The sequence below is a fragment of the Somniosus microcephalus genome, chromosome 14 (genome assembly GCF_052327205.1).
Source record: "Somniosus microcephalus isolate GS21.2 chromosome 14, FLI_Smic_1.0, whole genome shotgun sequence".
In the NCBI taxonomy this organism is placed as follows: domain Eukaryota; kingdom Metazoa; phylum Chordata; class Chondrichthyes; order Squaliformes; family Somniosidae; genus Somniosus; species Somniosus microcephalus.
The window spans coordinates 8,882,127-8,896,788 of NC_141000.1; the positions used below are offsets into that span (position 1 = coordinate 8,882,127).

The window sequence follows — 14,662 nt, forward strand, 5'->3', positions numbered from 1 at the left end:
CGAGCGAGAGAGAGAAGGGGAGGCGAGCGAGAGAGAGAAGGGGAGGCGAGCGAGAGAGAGAAGGGGAGGCGAGCGAGAGAGAGAAGGGGAGGCGAGCGAGAGAGAGAAGGGGAGGCGAGCGAGAGAGAGAAGGGGAGGCGAGCGAGAGAGAGAAGGGGAGGCGAGCGAGAGAGAGAAGGGGAGGCGAGCGAGAGAGAGAAGGGGAGGCGAGCGAGAGAGAGAAGGGGAGGCGAGCGAGAGAGAGAAGGGGAGGCGAGCGAGAGAGAGAAGGGGAGGCGAGCGAGAGAGAGAAGGGGAGGCGAGCGAGAGAGAGAAGGGGAGGCGAGCGAGAGAGAGAAGGGGAGGCGAGCGAGAGAGAGAAGGGGAGGCGAGCGAGAGAGAGAAGGGGAGGCGAGCGAGAGAGAGAAGGGGAGGCGAGCGAGAGAGAGAAGGGGAGGCGAGCGAGAGAGAGAAGGGGAGGCGAGCGAGAGAGAGAAGGGGAGGCGAGCGAGAGAGAGAAGGGGAGGCGAGCGAGAGAGAGAAGGGGAGGCGAGCAAGAGAGAGAAGGGGAGGCGAGCGAGAGAGAGAAGGGGAGGCGAGCGAGAGAGAGAAGGGGAGGCGAGCGAGAGAGAGAAGGGGAGGCGAGCGAGAGAGAGAAGGGGAGGCGAGCGAGAGAGAGAAGGGGAGGCGAGCGAGAGAGAGAAGGGGAGGCGAGCGAGAGAGAGAAGGGGAGGCGAGCGAGAGAAGGGGAGGCGAGCGAGAAAGGGGGAGGAGAGCGAGAGAAGGGGAGGCGAGCGAGAAAGGGGGAGGAGAGCGAGCGGGAAAGAGGGCGAGATAGAGAGGGGTTGGATAGTAAAGGGTAACAGGATTGTTGAGCATTTAACAAAGAACAGGCCACTCAACCAGAGTGACTTCTACAAAATTATGAAAACTTTCTACTGAGAGGCCATTAGGCAGAAAATAAAACCGTGACGATCTGAGATTTGTTTCTCCATTGATTTGATTATCTTAACCATGTTTTTTGTGCTGTGAGCCGAAGTCCTTCAACCACGCACCCTTGCAATCCAGAGAGAGGAGAGACTTCCATCCCACCATTCTGGGCTGAACTTTAACCAAAGCTTCAGAGCTAAAAGGACAATGCGTTAATCTAGTGAGATGTGTTTTTAAAAGCATCTTACATTCCATAGTACCTCTACTGTAGTAAGGTTCTCATGTTTTATTATTTCAACGTGACAGCCCCAAATTTAAGAACCTTTCTTCTATCTTTTCCAGTGAAATAACACATCATCTTGGGTTTACTGTCAAGTGTGAATAACTGCATTCAAATTTTCTTACCTCACATTCTTGTTCTCTGGCAGAACATGACTCACTGTCGTCCTCTGATTCTGACCCAAATTCATCTCCCGAGTTTGTAGTACAGGTGTCATCATATTTGTCTTGCTGCTGTCCCGGGTCACTTTCAAGCTCCTCTAAACCTGAGCTGCTGGAACACACTGAAGTTCCAGTATTATATGCAAATGGGCACTTCGAAGAGCTATACGTAGACCCAGATAGGTGCGCTGATGAAGAGGTATAGTGCAGTAGGATAGTACTTTGAGAGTTTCCTTCAAGAGTTTGGCAAGGCTCTGTCGAAAACTGTGGGCATTGAGAAATTCTATCTATATTGAGTGGTCCTGGGCAAATTTTCTCTTTAACAAAAGAGTCAGCCCCACAGCTAGACTGTGCACCACAAAGTTCACTCCAGAATCCTTTCGCTAAATGTTCTGCCACCTCCCTTTCCACGGTGCTTCGTCCAGTGGCGACTGCAATGGGATTCTCTTGTCTTTTAGTGTAACCTGAGCTAAAAATAACAGACTTTCTCTCAGAGTCTCCCCCTCCTCTTTCGGAAGCACTTGGCTGATCACATCCCCGACCAATTTCGATCTTTGTTTCTTCAATATTTGCAGGTGCGCTGCTCTTTTGGAGGTTTTCATACTGCAACATTATAGGGACAAATGGCTCCGCCTGAGTACAAGGCAAGTCATAATGCTCTCCAATACAGCTTAGTTGGATACCTGAGATATTTTGTGTTGATGGCCCTTGTGTTTCTTCAGCTGGAGAATCTTGCGCTAATGGACAGCTTGTATCCATTTGCTTCTTCACTTCAATATTCTCTTCATCATAGACTCCACCCTCCCCCTCCATAGATGTGCTATCACTATCTTTTTCAATCAGTCTCACATGTCCATCCTCTGGCTCGAGCGAGTGTGTCAGGCTTTGACAAGATTCAATTTGCTGTTTCGAAAGTATTTGCTCTAATGAAGAATTTGGTAATGACAAATTATTACCCCATGATGTCGGTCGTTCCTTCCCATAGGCTAATTGAAACTTTCGGTACTTAGGACAAAGGGAAGATGAACTAGCCCATCCGCTCTGCTTCAAACAGGAATACTTGACATCAGTGGCCTCATTTTGAACTTTCGGACAAACTTTCCCAACTTCAATGCATTTACGGAGCTTGGGACAAGGACTCTTGGGATTTTCAGATTCAAGAAATTCTTCCACATCATCATCAGCCTCTGAATTTTCATTGTCACCAACAGGAATTTTTAGATTTGTTTTCTGACAGCTAGATGTACAACAGGCCTTTCTTGGAAATTCTGTATGATCTCTCGCCTTTCCAAAAAGTTTGGATTGTAGAAAGCTGAAGCAAGTTTTTTCGATATTATGAATTCCAAGAAATTCTACACTGCTACAGACATCCAACACATTTTCTTTGTTCAAAAGAAGTTTGGCAGTGTATGCAAACTGAAGAAGCGGTGCAAAACCTTTCACTGTAACCTGATAAAACAAAATGACAACCAGTTAAGAAATCTTGACGTAGCACACAGAAAATCCAGTTTAAAATAAAGCAGAAGACAAGACAACTTCATCAATGGCTTATATTTCTATTGGGATAAATTGCACAAGACATACTACATCTCTGGCACAATTCTTTTCCATTAGGAACGGTAGCGTAGCGGTTATATTACTGGACTAGTAATAGACTAGCAATAGGCCTGGACTAATGATCCGGAGACGTGAGTTCAAGTCCCACCACGGCAGCTGGGGAATTTAAATTCAGTTAATTAAATAAATCTTCAATAAAAAGCTAGCATCAGTAATGGTGACCATGAAGCTATCCGATTGCCGTAAAAACCCATCTGGTTCACGAATAGAAGGAAATCTGCCATCCTTACCTGGCCTGTATGTGATTCCAGACACACAGCAATGTGGTTGACTCTTAACTGCCCTCCGAAATGGCCTGGCAAGACACTCAGTTGTAACAAACTGCTACGATAAACAATAAAACCGAATGGACCACGCGGCATCGACCTCGGCACTGGCTATAGACACGGCAACGGTACACCCAGCCCAGTCGACCCTGCCAAGAGCTCCTCACCAACAGAGTCATACTCACAGAGTCATACCTTTCAGCCAATGTCCCAAACTCCTCCATCACCATCCCTGGGTATGTCCTGTCAGACATACATCCTGTCGGGTGGTGGTACAGTCGTGAGGGAGTGGCCCTGGGAGTCCTCAACATTGACTCCGGACCCCATGAAGTCTCGTGGCTTCAGGTCAAGCATGGGCAAGGAAACCTCCTGCTGATTACCACCTACCGCCCTCCCTCAGCTGATGAATCAGTACTCCTCCATGTTGAACACCACTTGGAAGAAGCACTGAGAGTAGCAAGAGCACAGAATGTACTCTGGGCGGGAGACTTCAATGTCCATCACCAAGGGTGGCTCGGTAGCACATCGAGCTGGCCGAGTCCTGAAGGACATAGCTGCCAGTCTGGGTCTGCGACAGATGGTGAGAGAACCAACACGAGGGAAAAATCTACTTGACCTCATCCTCACCAATCTACCTGAATGCATGACAGCATTGGTAGCCACACAGTCATTGTGAAGACTACGTCCCGTCTTCACATTGAGGATACCCTCCATTATGTTGTGTGGCACTACCACCATGCTAAATAGAATAGATTGAGAACAGATCAAGCAGCTCAAAACTGGACATCCATCAGGCGCTGTGGGCCATCAGCAACAGCAGAATTGTATTCCACCACAATCTGTAACCTCATGGCCCGGCACCCTGCCATTACCATCGAGCCAAAGGACCAACCCTGGTTCAATAAGGAGTGCAGAAGAGCATGCCAGGAGCAACACAAGACATACCTAAAAATGAGGTGCCAACCTGGGGAAGCTGCAACACAGGACTACATGCAGGCTAAAAAGCAGAAGCAGCATCCTATAGACAGGGCTAAGCGATCCCACAATCAACAGATCAGATCAAACTTTGCAGTCCTGCCACATCCAGTCGTGAATGGTGGTGGACCATTAAACAACTAACGGGAGGAGGAGGCTCCATGAATATCCCCATCCTCAATGATGGTGGAGCCCAGCACGTGAGTGCAAAAGACAAGGCTGAAGCGTTTGCAACCATCTGCAGCCAGAAGTGCCAAGTGGATGATCCATATCGGCCTACTCCCGAGGTCCCCGCCATCACAGAAGCCAGTCTTCAGCCAATTCGATTCACTCCACGTGATATCAAGAAACGGCTGAGAATACTGGATACAGCAAAGGCTGTGGGCCCCGACAACATCCCGGCTGTCGTGCTGAAGACTTAGCTCCAGAAGTAGCCGCGCCTCTAGCCAAGCTGTTCCAGTACAGCTTTAACACTGGCCTCTATCCGACAATGTGGAAAATTGCCCAGGTATGTCCTGTCCACAAAAAGCAGGACAAATCCAATCCGGCCAATTACCGCCTCATCAGTCTACTCTCAATCATCAGCAAAGTGATGGAAGGTGTCGCTGTCAGTGCTATCAAGCGGCACTTACTCACCAATAACCTGATCACTGATGCCGAGTTTGGGTTCCGCCAGGGCCACTCAGCTCCCGACCTCATTACAGCCTTGGTCCAAACATGGACAAAAGAGCTGATTTCCAGAGGTGAGGTGAGAGTGGCTGCCCTTGACATCAAGGCAGCATTTGACCGAGTGTGGCATCAAGGAGCCCTAGTTAAACTGAAGTCAATGGGAATCGGGGGAAAACTCTCCACTGGCTGGAGTCAGTGATTAAAATCACTAAGGAAGTGGTACTTGGTAAAATAATGGGACTCAAGGCGGATAAATCTCCTGGACCTGATGGCTTGCATCCTAGGGTCTTGAGGGAAGTGGCGGTAGGGATTGTGGATGCATTGGTAATAATTTTCCAAAACTCCCTGGACTCAGCAAAGGTCCCGGCAGATTGGAAAACTGCGAATGTAACACCCTTATTTAAAAAGGGTAGTAGGCAGAAGGCTGGAAACTATAGACCTGTTAGCCTAACATCTGTGGTTGGTAAAATGTTAGAGTCCATTATTAAGGAGACAGTAACAGGACATTTGGATAAACATAATTTAATAGGACAAACTCAGCATGGTTTCATGAAGGGGAAGTCAGGTTTGACAAATTTGCTTGAGTTCTTTGAGGAAGTGACATACAGGGTGGATAAAGGGGAACCAGTGGACGTAGTGTATTTAGACTTCCAAAAGGCATTTGACAAGGTGCCACACAAAAGATTATTGCTCAAGATAAAAAATCACGGGATTGGGGGTAATATTCTGGCATGGGTGGAGGATTGGCTATCTAACAGAAAGCAGAGAGTTGGGATAAATGGTTCATTCTCAGACTGGCAACCAGTAACTAGTGGTGTTCCGCAGGGGTCAGTGCTGGGTCCCCAACTCTTTACAATCTATATTAACGATTTGGAGGAGGGGACCGAGTGTAACATATCAAAGTTTGCAGATGATACAAAGATGGGACGGAAAGTAGTGAGTGAGGAGGACATAAAAAACCTGCAAAGGGACATAGACAGGCTAAGTAAGTGGCCAGAGATTTGGCAGATGGAATACAATACTGGAAAGTGTGAGGTTATGCACTTTGGCAGGAAAAATCATAGAGCAAGTTATTATCTTAATGGCAAGAAACTGGAAAGTACTGTAGTACAAAGGGATCTGGGGGTCCTGGTGCACGAAACTCAAAAAGTTAGTATGCGGGTGCAGCAAGTGATCAAGAAGGCCAAAGGAATGCTGGCTTTTATTGCTAGGGGGATAGAATATAATAACTGGGAGGTATTGCTGCAGTTGTACAAGGTATTGGTGAGACCGCACCTGGAATACTGCATACAGTTTTGGTGTCCATACTTAAGAAAAGACATACTTGCTCTCGAGTCAGTACAAAGGTGGTTCACTCGGTTAATCCCGGGGATGAGGGGGTGGTCATATGAGGAGAGGTTGAGTAGATTGGGACTCCACTCATTGGAGTTCAGAAGAATGAGAGGCGATCTTATTGAAACATAAGATTGTGAAGGGGCTTGATCGGGTGGATGCGGTGAGGATGTTCCCAATGATGGGTGAAACTAGAACTAGGGGGCATAATCTTAGAATAAGGAGCTGCTCTTTCAAAACTGAGATGAGGAGAAACTTCTTCACTCAGAGGGTGGTAGGTTTGTGGAATTTGCTGCCCCAGAAAGCTGTGGAAGCTACATCATTAAATAAATTTAAAACAGAAATAGATAGTTTCCTAGAAGTAAAGGGAATTAAGGGTTACGGGGAGCGGGCAGGAAATTGGACATGAGTCTAGGTTCGGAATGGTCATGGCCCTGTGGGTAGTGCAGTGGGCCCAGGGGCCGTGTAGTCTGGTTCTGCTCCTACTGTGTTCTAATTCTGTGTTAGATTTCAGGAGATGGTTTTATTCCTGTTCCTGGCTGGGGTGGAGATCGCCTTTACAGAAGGTAAGTACTGTAGAAAATATAGGGACAGAGTGATCTCCTGGACGAGTTTCGATCGCCTAGATGGGTCGGAGAGGAATTTCCCAGATTTTTTTCTCCCAAATTGGCCATTGGGTCTTTTATCTGGTTTTTCGCCTCTCCCGGGAGATCACATGGGTTCGGGTGGATGGAGAGTGATAGAAGATTTGAGGTTAGGATCAGATCAGCCATGATCTTATTGAATGGTGGAGCAGGCTCGAGGGGCCGATTGGCCTACTCCTGCTCCTATTTCTTATGTTCTTATGCCTCGCACAAAGGAAGATGGTTGTGGTGGTTGGAGATCAATCATCACAGCCCCAGGACATCGCTGCAGGAGTTCCTCAGGGCAGTGCCCTAGGCCCAACCATCTTCAGCTGCTTCATCCATGACCTTCCCTCCATCATAAGATCAGAAGTGGGGATGTTCGCTGATGACTGCACAGTGTTCAGTGCCATTCACAACTCCTCAGGTAATGAAGCAGTCCATGCCCGCATGCAGCAAGACCTGGACGACATTCAGACTTGGGCTGATAAGTGGCAGGTAACATTCGCGCCACACAAGTGCCAGGCAATGACTATCTCCAACAAGTGAGCGTCTAACCACCGCCCCTTGACATTCAACAGCATTCTCATCGCTGAATCTCACACCATCAATATCCTGGGGGTCACCATTGACCAGAAACTTAACTGGACCAGCCACATAAATACTGTGGCAACAAGAGCAGGTCAGAGGCTGGGTATTCTGCGGCGAGTGTCTCACCTCCTGACTCCCCAAAGCCTTTCCCCACCATCTACAAGGCACAAGTAAGGAGTGTGATGGAATAAAAACTCTCCACTTGCCTGGATGAGTGCAACTCCAACAACACTCAAGAAGCTCGACACCATCCAAGACAAAGCAGCCCGCTTGATTGGCACCCCATCCACCACCTTGAACATTCACTCCCTCCACCACCGGCGCACCGTGGCTGCAGTGTGTACCATCTACAAGATGCAATGCAGCAACTCGCCAAGGCTTCTTCGGCAGCACCTCCCAAACCCGCGACCTCTTCCACCTAGAAGGACAAGGGCAGCAGGCGCATGGGAACACCACCACCTCCAAGTCACACACCATCCTGACTTAGAAGTATATCGCCGATCCTTCATCGTTGCTGGGTCAAAATCCTGGAACTCCCTCCCTAACAGCACTGTGGGAGCACCTTCACCACACGGACTGCAGCGGTTCAAGAAGGCGGCTCACCGCCACCTTCTCAAGGGCAATTAGGGACGGGCAATAAACGCTGACGACACCCACATTCCATGAACAAATTTTTTTTTTTTAAATTACACATCGATTTTGCCCACAAGTCAAGTGCACTCAAGAAGTTAGTTTTAATTATGCAAAACAAAAGTCTAGCTGTGACCAATTACACATTTGACCAAAGAGTTGAGGGGAAAAAAACTGAAATGGAACACTAAAAATAAAAAGCAAATCACTTCCCAACAATAGACATGCTTTTGAAAATATTTCAAAAAGGCGACTTAATCTCATGAGAAGCATTGACAGGTCTTCAATGGACATAAATCAAAACGGCACTCCCTCTTCCCCTTTTGGTTTCAAACAAAAAGATATAGGATTTTTTCATCAGCAAGGTAAGCCTAGCTACAAGTTGGGCTCAGCCCACATACATTTTCCTCATGCTCATAGTAACAAGTCTGCTCTTGCAGACAAGCCCTCGCTCCCTCGGAGCCGAAAGAAAACTCGATGCACAAAAGTAATGTGGGAAAGTGCGCCTGGATGAACAATGAACCTTTTTATGGTTACCAAACAGCACATGGGAATTCCAGGACATCTCAGGTCACTTCAGAAGATGGACCACACCAGCCATTTTTATAGCAAGCTAAACTATAGAACAGGTTCCTTCACTAATAAAGTTGTTTAAAGCAGCAAACAGGATACTGACATCAGTCCAAAAGCAGCAATTTGGAACCTGTTCTTGAATCTCACCTGACTGGTTTGTTCTTCAAAAACTGTTAGCTATAAAATAATTCTCAAAAGGAACCCACAGTCTTATTCCACAGCATATAGTCTATGCAGGAATTACAAGTGCAAGACCATAATTACTTTCTATCCCCCATGCATCACGGGGCAAAGCGAGAGTATGAGAATAGATTGGCAGCTAACATAAAAGGGAATTCAAAAGTCTTATATCAATAGTAAATGGGTAGTAAAAGGAAGGATGGGGCAGATTAGGGACCAAAATGGAGACCTACGCATGAAGGCAGAGGGTATGGCTGAGGTACTAAATGAGTACTTTGCATCTGTCTTCACCAAGGAAGAAGATGTTGCCAAAGTCATAGTGAAAGGGGAGGTAGTGGAGATACGGGATGATATAAAAATTGATAAAGAGGAGATACTAGGAAGGCTATCTGTACTTAAGGTTGATAAGTCACCAGGGCCAGATGGGATGCATCCTAGGATGCCCAGAGAGGTTAAGGAGGAAATCGCGGAGGTACTGGCCATAATCTTCCCATCTTCCTTAGATACAGGGGTAGTGCCAGAGGACTGGAGAATTGCAAATGGTACACCCTTGTTCAAAAAGGCATTTAATAAAGTGCCACATAATAGGCTTGCCAGCAAAGTTGAAGCCCATGGAATAAAAGGGACAGTGGCAGCATGGATACGAAATTGGCTAAGTGACAGGAAACAGAGAGTAGTGGTGAACGGTTGTTTTTCAGACTGGAGGAAGGTATACAGTGGTGTTCCCCAGGGGTCGGTACTAGGGCCACTGCTTTTCTTGATATATATTAATGACTTGGACTTGGGTGTACAGGGCACAATTTCAAAATTTGCAGATGATAAAACTTGGAAGTATAGTGAACAGTGAGGAGGATAGTGATAGACTTCAAGAGGACATAGACAGGCTGGTGGAATGGGCAGACACATAGCAGATGAAATTTAATGCAGAAAAGTGCGAAGGGATACATTTTGGTAGGAAGAATGAGGAGAGGCAATATAAACTAAAGGGTACAATTCTAAAGTGGGTGCATGAAGAGAGAGACCTGGGGGTATATGTGCACAAATCGTTGAAAGTGACAGGGCAGGTTGAGAAAGCAGTTAAAGCATCCGAGATCCTGAGCTTCGTAAATAGAGGCAGAGAGTACAAAAGGAAGGATGTTATGATGAACCTTTATAAAACACGGGTTCGGCCTCAACTGGAGTTTTGTGTCCAATTCTGGGCACCACACTTTATGAAGGATGTGAAGGCCTTAGAGAGGGTGCAGAAAAGATTGACGAGAATGATTGCAGGGATGAGTGACTTCAGTTACGTGGATAGACTAGAGAAGCTGGGGTTGTTCTCCTTAGAGTAGAGAAGGTGGAGAGGGGATTTGATAGAGGTATTCAAAATCATAAGGGGTTTAGACAGAGTAGATAGAAACTGTTGGCGGAAGGGACGAGAACCAGAGGACACAGATTTAAGGTGATTGGCAAAAGAACCAAAGGTGACATGAGGAAAAACTTTTTTTTACGCAGCGAGTGGTTAAGATCGGGAGTGCACTGCTTGAAAGGGGGGTGGAGGCAGACTCAATCGTGGCTTTCAAAAGGGAGTTGGATAAGTACCTGAAGGAAATAATTTGCAGGGCTACGGGGAAAGGGTGGGGGAGTGGGACTAGCTGAAGTGCTCTTGCAGAGAGCCGGCACGGGCTCGACGGGCCGAATGGCCTCCTTCTGTGCTGTAACCATTCTATGATTCTATGGTAGGCATTTCAATAACATTTATGCCCAGGATTTTAGTTTAATATCACAGCAGTTTCCTTTTAGTTAATTCTCAGTAGGCCAACCTGATGCTTTAGATATTTTCTCGGGTACAGTGGTGCTAGTTGCTTCCATAAGACATCTTGGGGTAGAATTTCAATTGAGACGTATTCAGGAAGTTACATGCAAAATTCTGCCCATTCACGTGCCCATTTGTCAATGTCAATTTATACCTAAACTTCCTGTCAATCTGATTAGCATACACCGGTACATTAAAAAAAAATCGGCAGAAACAAGCATACAAAATCAGGGCCCAAGGAATGTGTGGAAAGCACACTATATATTCCTTCTTTAAGTTCAAAAACTGAGGTTTCAAGCCATCATTCATGCACATTAGGCACAGCATGTTTAACAACATACAATCGTGGAGGCTTTTTGATTTTTGTGACTCGTATCGATGCCACAAAAGTGCATTCAAAGAAACGGAAAATACAAATGAAGGTCAGTAAGGATAGAAAAAAAATGCTTAAAAAATTGCAATAGAACACCAGAAAAATAGCTGGTTCCTGCGCCGCTTGAAATTCTGGGATTAATTTTACACCCATTTTGAATCAGTGTACTTACAGGAAAATCGTGGGTATGGCTCTTTAGCCCGGGGGCAGAGCCATTATAAAGGAGTCAAGATGTGTTTGGGCATAGAAATTGATAAACAGGGATTAACACAGAAATTGACAGACAGGCATAACAAAGTGGAACAAATTCGGGCGCAGCGTAATTATGTGCATAACACACTTACGCCCGAGTTTTGAAAGTCTTAAACGCCGGGTATTTGCTTTACACCCCGATTGCACTGGTCTCTGGGAGCAAATATACAGGAAATTCCACCCATTTATGTTTAGGGGTGCCCGTATTGCCCAATATTGAACTATGTGATGGCATAGACCAAGGGTATAACAATAGCATCCCCTTATGATCTGAACTCTATTTGCAGGCCTCTTGCAGGTGTCTCATCAATTTCTTCAAGGCGACAGAGTAAACACTTGGAGACGAGGCTAAATACCAAATCGTTAAACTACTTTATTTTATAGTAAGTGAACATACAGAGCAACAGTTATGATCAGATTCAGAGTTCAAAGTGCAATTTGTCTTTGCTTAATGCAAAATAATGAACAAACTAGGCTTCCCAAGTCAGTGGTCGTCTTGTTTGACTTAAAGTAATCTCCAAGGACTTTCCAAACAGCCTTTTCTGGGTCTGACTGCCCTCGGCTTTCGGTTTAAAAAAAACCCGACTGAGTCAGTCATTATGGGATAGAAGGGGGCCATTCGGTCCATCGAGTCCGTGCCAGCTCTCTGTAGAGCAATCCAGTCAGTCCCATTCTCCCGCTCTATCCCCGGAGCCCTGCAAGTTTATTTCCCTCAAGTGCCTATCCAGTCTCCCCTTGAAATCATTGATCGTCGCCACTCCTTGTCAGCAGCGAGTTCCAGGTCCTCACCACCTGCTGCGTAAAAAATTTCCTCCTCACATCCCGCTGTATCTCTTGCCCAAAACCTTAAACCTGTGTCCTCTAGTCCTTGTTCCATCAGCTAGTGGGAACAGCCTTTCTGTCTAGCCTATCCAAACCCGTCATAGTCTTGTACACCTCTAACAAATCTCCCCTCAACCTCTTTTGCTCCAAGGAGAACAACCCCAGCTTCTCCAACCTAACCTTGTAGCTAAAATCCCTCAGCCCCGGAACCATTCTGCTAAATCTCCTCTGCACCCTCTCGAGGACTTTCACATCCTTCCTAAAGTGTGGTGACCAGAACTGGATGCAATACTCCAGTTGTGGCCTAACCAGCGCTTTATAAAGGTTCAACATAACTTCCCTGCTTTTGTACTCAATGCCTCTATTTATGAAGCCCAAGATCCCATATGCTTTGCTAACTACTCTCTCAATATGTCCTGCCACCTTCAAAGATCTATGCACATGAACCCCTAGGTCCTTCTGTCCCTGCACACTCTTTAGAACTGTGCCATTAAGTCTATATTGACTCATCCCATCCCTTCTGCCAAAATGCATCACCTCACACTTCTCTATTAAATTTCATCTGCCACTTGTCTGCCCATTCTGCTAGTCTATCTATGTCCTGTTGCAGTCGATTGGTATCCACCTCATGGTTTGCCACACCTCGGCAAATTTTGAAATTTTACTCTGTATTCCAATATCCAAGTCATATCAAAAAAAGCAGTGGTCCTAGCACTGACCCTTGAGGAACACCACTGTCTACCATCCTCCAGTTGGAAAATTTTGTTAACCAGCCTTTTATGTGGTACTTTGTCAAACGTTTTCTTAAAATCCATATAGACAACATCCACTGCATTCCCTTCATCAACCTTCTCAGTTGCTTCATCAAAAAATTCAATTAGTCAAACACGATCTGCCTTTTTACAAATCCGTGCTGGCTCTCCTTAATTAACTTAAACCTCTCCAAGTGCCTATTCATTTTTTCTGTGATTATAGTTTCTAAAACCTTACCCACCACGGATGTTAAACTGACCGGCCTGTAGTTACTAGGATTGTCCTTACATCCTTTCTTGAACAAGGGTGTCACATTTGCCACTTTCCAATCCTCTAGCACCACCCCCCATATCTAGGGAAGATTGGAAAATTATGGCAAGCCCTTCCGCTATCTCCACCCCCACTTCCCTTAGCAACCTGGGATGCAAGCCATCCGGACCAGGTGACTTATCCACAAAGCATATCCAGCCTTTCCAGTACATGCTGCCCATCAATTTTCACCCCATCCATTACCTCTACCATCTCCGCTTCTACCGATATTTTGTCAGCATCCTCTTCCTTAGTAAACATCGATCCAGAGTACTCAAGTATTCTAGCCTTGCCCTGCGCCTCTATATAAATCACCTTTTGTCCCGAATAGGCCCCACCCCGCTTACTATTTACATGCCGGTAAAAGATTTTTGGGTTCCATTTTATGTTAACTGCCATTCTATTCCCATCTTCTCTCTTTGCCAGTCTTATTTTCCTCTTCACTTCCCCTCTCAACTTGTATTTGGTCTGGTTCTCCCTTGAAGAATTCACCTGACATGCATCATACACCCTCCTTTTTTGTTTCATCATCTTCTCCATCTCCCTCACCATCCAAGGAGCCCTTGCTTTGGTTCTCCTACCCTTCCCTCTTGTTGGAATGTACCTAGCCTGTACCTGAAACATCTCCTCCTTAAAGATCACCCATTGTATCCGGTCAGTCTTTAGTTCCATTTCACCCTGGCTAGATCCTTTCACATCCCATTGAAGTTAGCCTTCTTCTAATTTAGAAGTTCCGCTCTAGATTGTTCCTTGCTCTTCTCCATTACTAATCTAAATCTTATGATACGATGATCACTCGTACCCAAGTGTTCTCCCACAGACATTTGGTCGACCTGGCCCACCTCATTCCCCAGCACCAGATCCAGCAATGCCTCCTTCCTAGTTGTGCCAAGAACATATTGGTCAAGGAAGTTCTCCTAAACACATTTCAGAAATTCCTCCCCCTCCTTTCCCTTTACCCTAGCATTATCCCAATCGATATTTGGGTAATTAATGTCCTCCAATATCATCACTCTATAGCTCTTGCACATCTCTGATTTCCCTGCAGATTTGCTCCTCTATCTCTCTCTCACTACTTGGAAGCCTATAGAATACCAATAGCGTGATCATACCCTTTTTGCTTCTCAACTCTAACTGGCAAAGAGAGAATATGAGAATAGAATGGCAGTTAACATAAAATGGAACACAAATTTCTACTGGCATGTAAATAGTAAGCGGGTAGTAAAAGACAGGATGGGGCCTATTGGGGACAACGGTGGTGATATATAGAGGTGCAGGGCAAGGCTAGAATACTGTTCTTGCCCCCTCAAGACATCCTCTTTCCAACACTACAATGTCTTCCCTAATCAGCACTGCCACCCCACCTCCCTTTTTTCTTCCCTATCTTTTCTGAACACCTTGTATCCATGAATATTAAGCACCCAGTTCTCACCATTTTTAAGCCATGTTTCCGTTATTGCCACTACATCATATTCCTACACGGCTAATTGTGCTTGTAACTCAACAACCTTATTCACCACACTTTGCACGTTTATATATATGCATTCCGAAC

The 14,662-nt window shown here is 45.9% G+C and overlaps 1 protein-coding gene across 1 annotated transcript in view; it reads right to left on the minus strand.

Moving 5' to 3' along the window:
* LOC147107309 (transcription regulator protein BACH1-like) overlaps nucleotides 1-14,662 on the minus strand; it is a 93,578-nt gene that overhangs the window by 14,095 nt on the left and 64,821 nt on the right. The window contains exon 3 of the mRNA XM_086006204.1: nucleotides 1,315-2,799. Within this exon, the coding sequence (XP_085862330.1) occupies nucleotides 1,315-2,799 (1,485 nt within the window). The remainder of the gene's footprint in view (nucleotides 1-1,314; nucleotides 2,800-14,662) is intronic.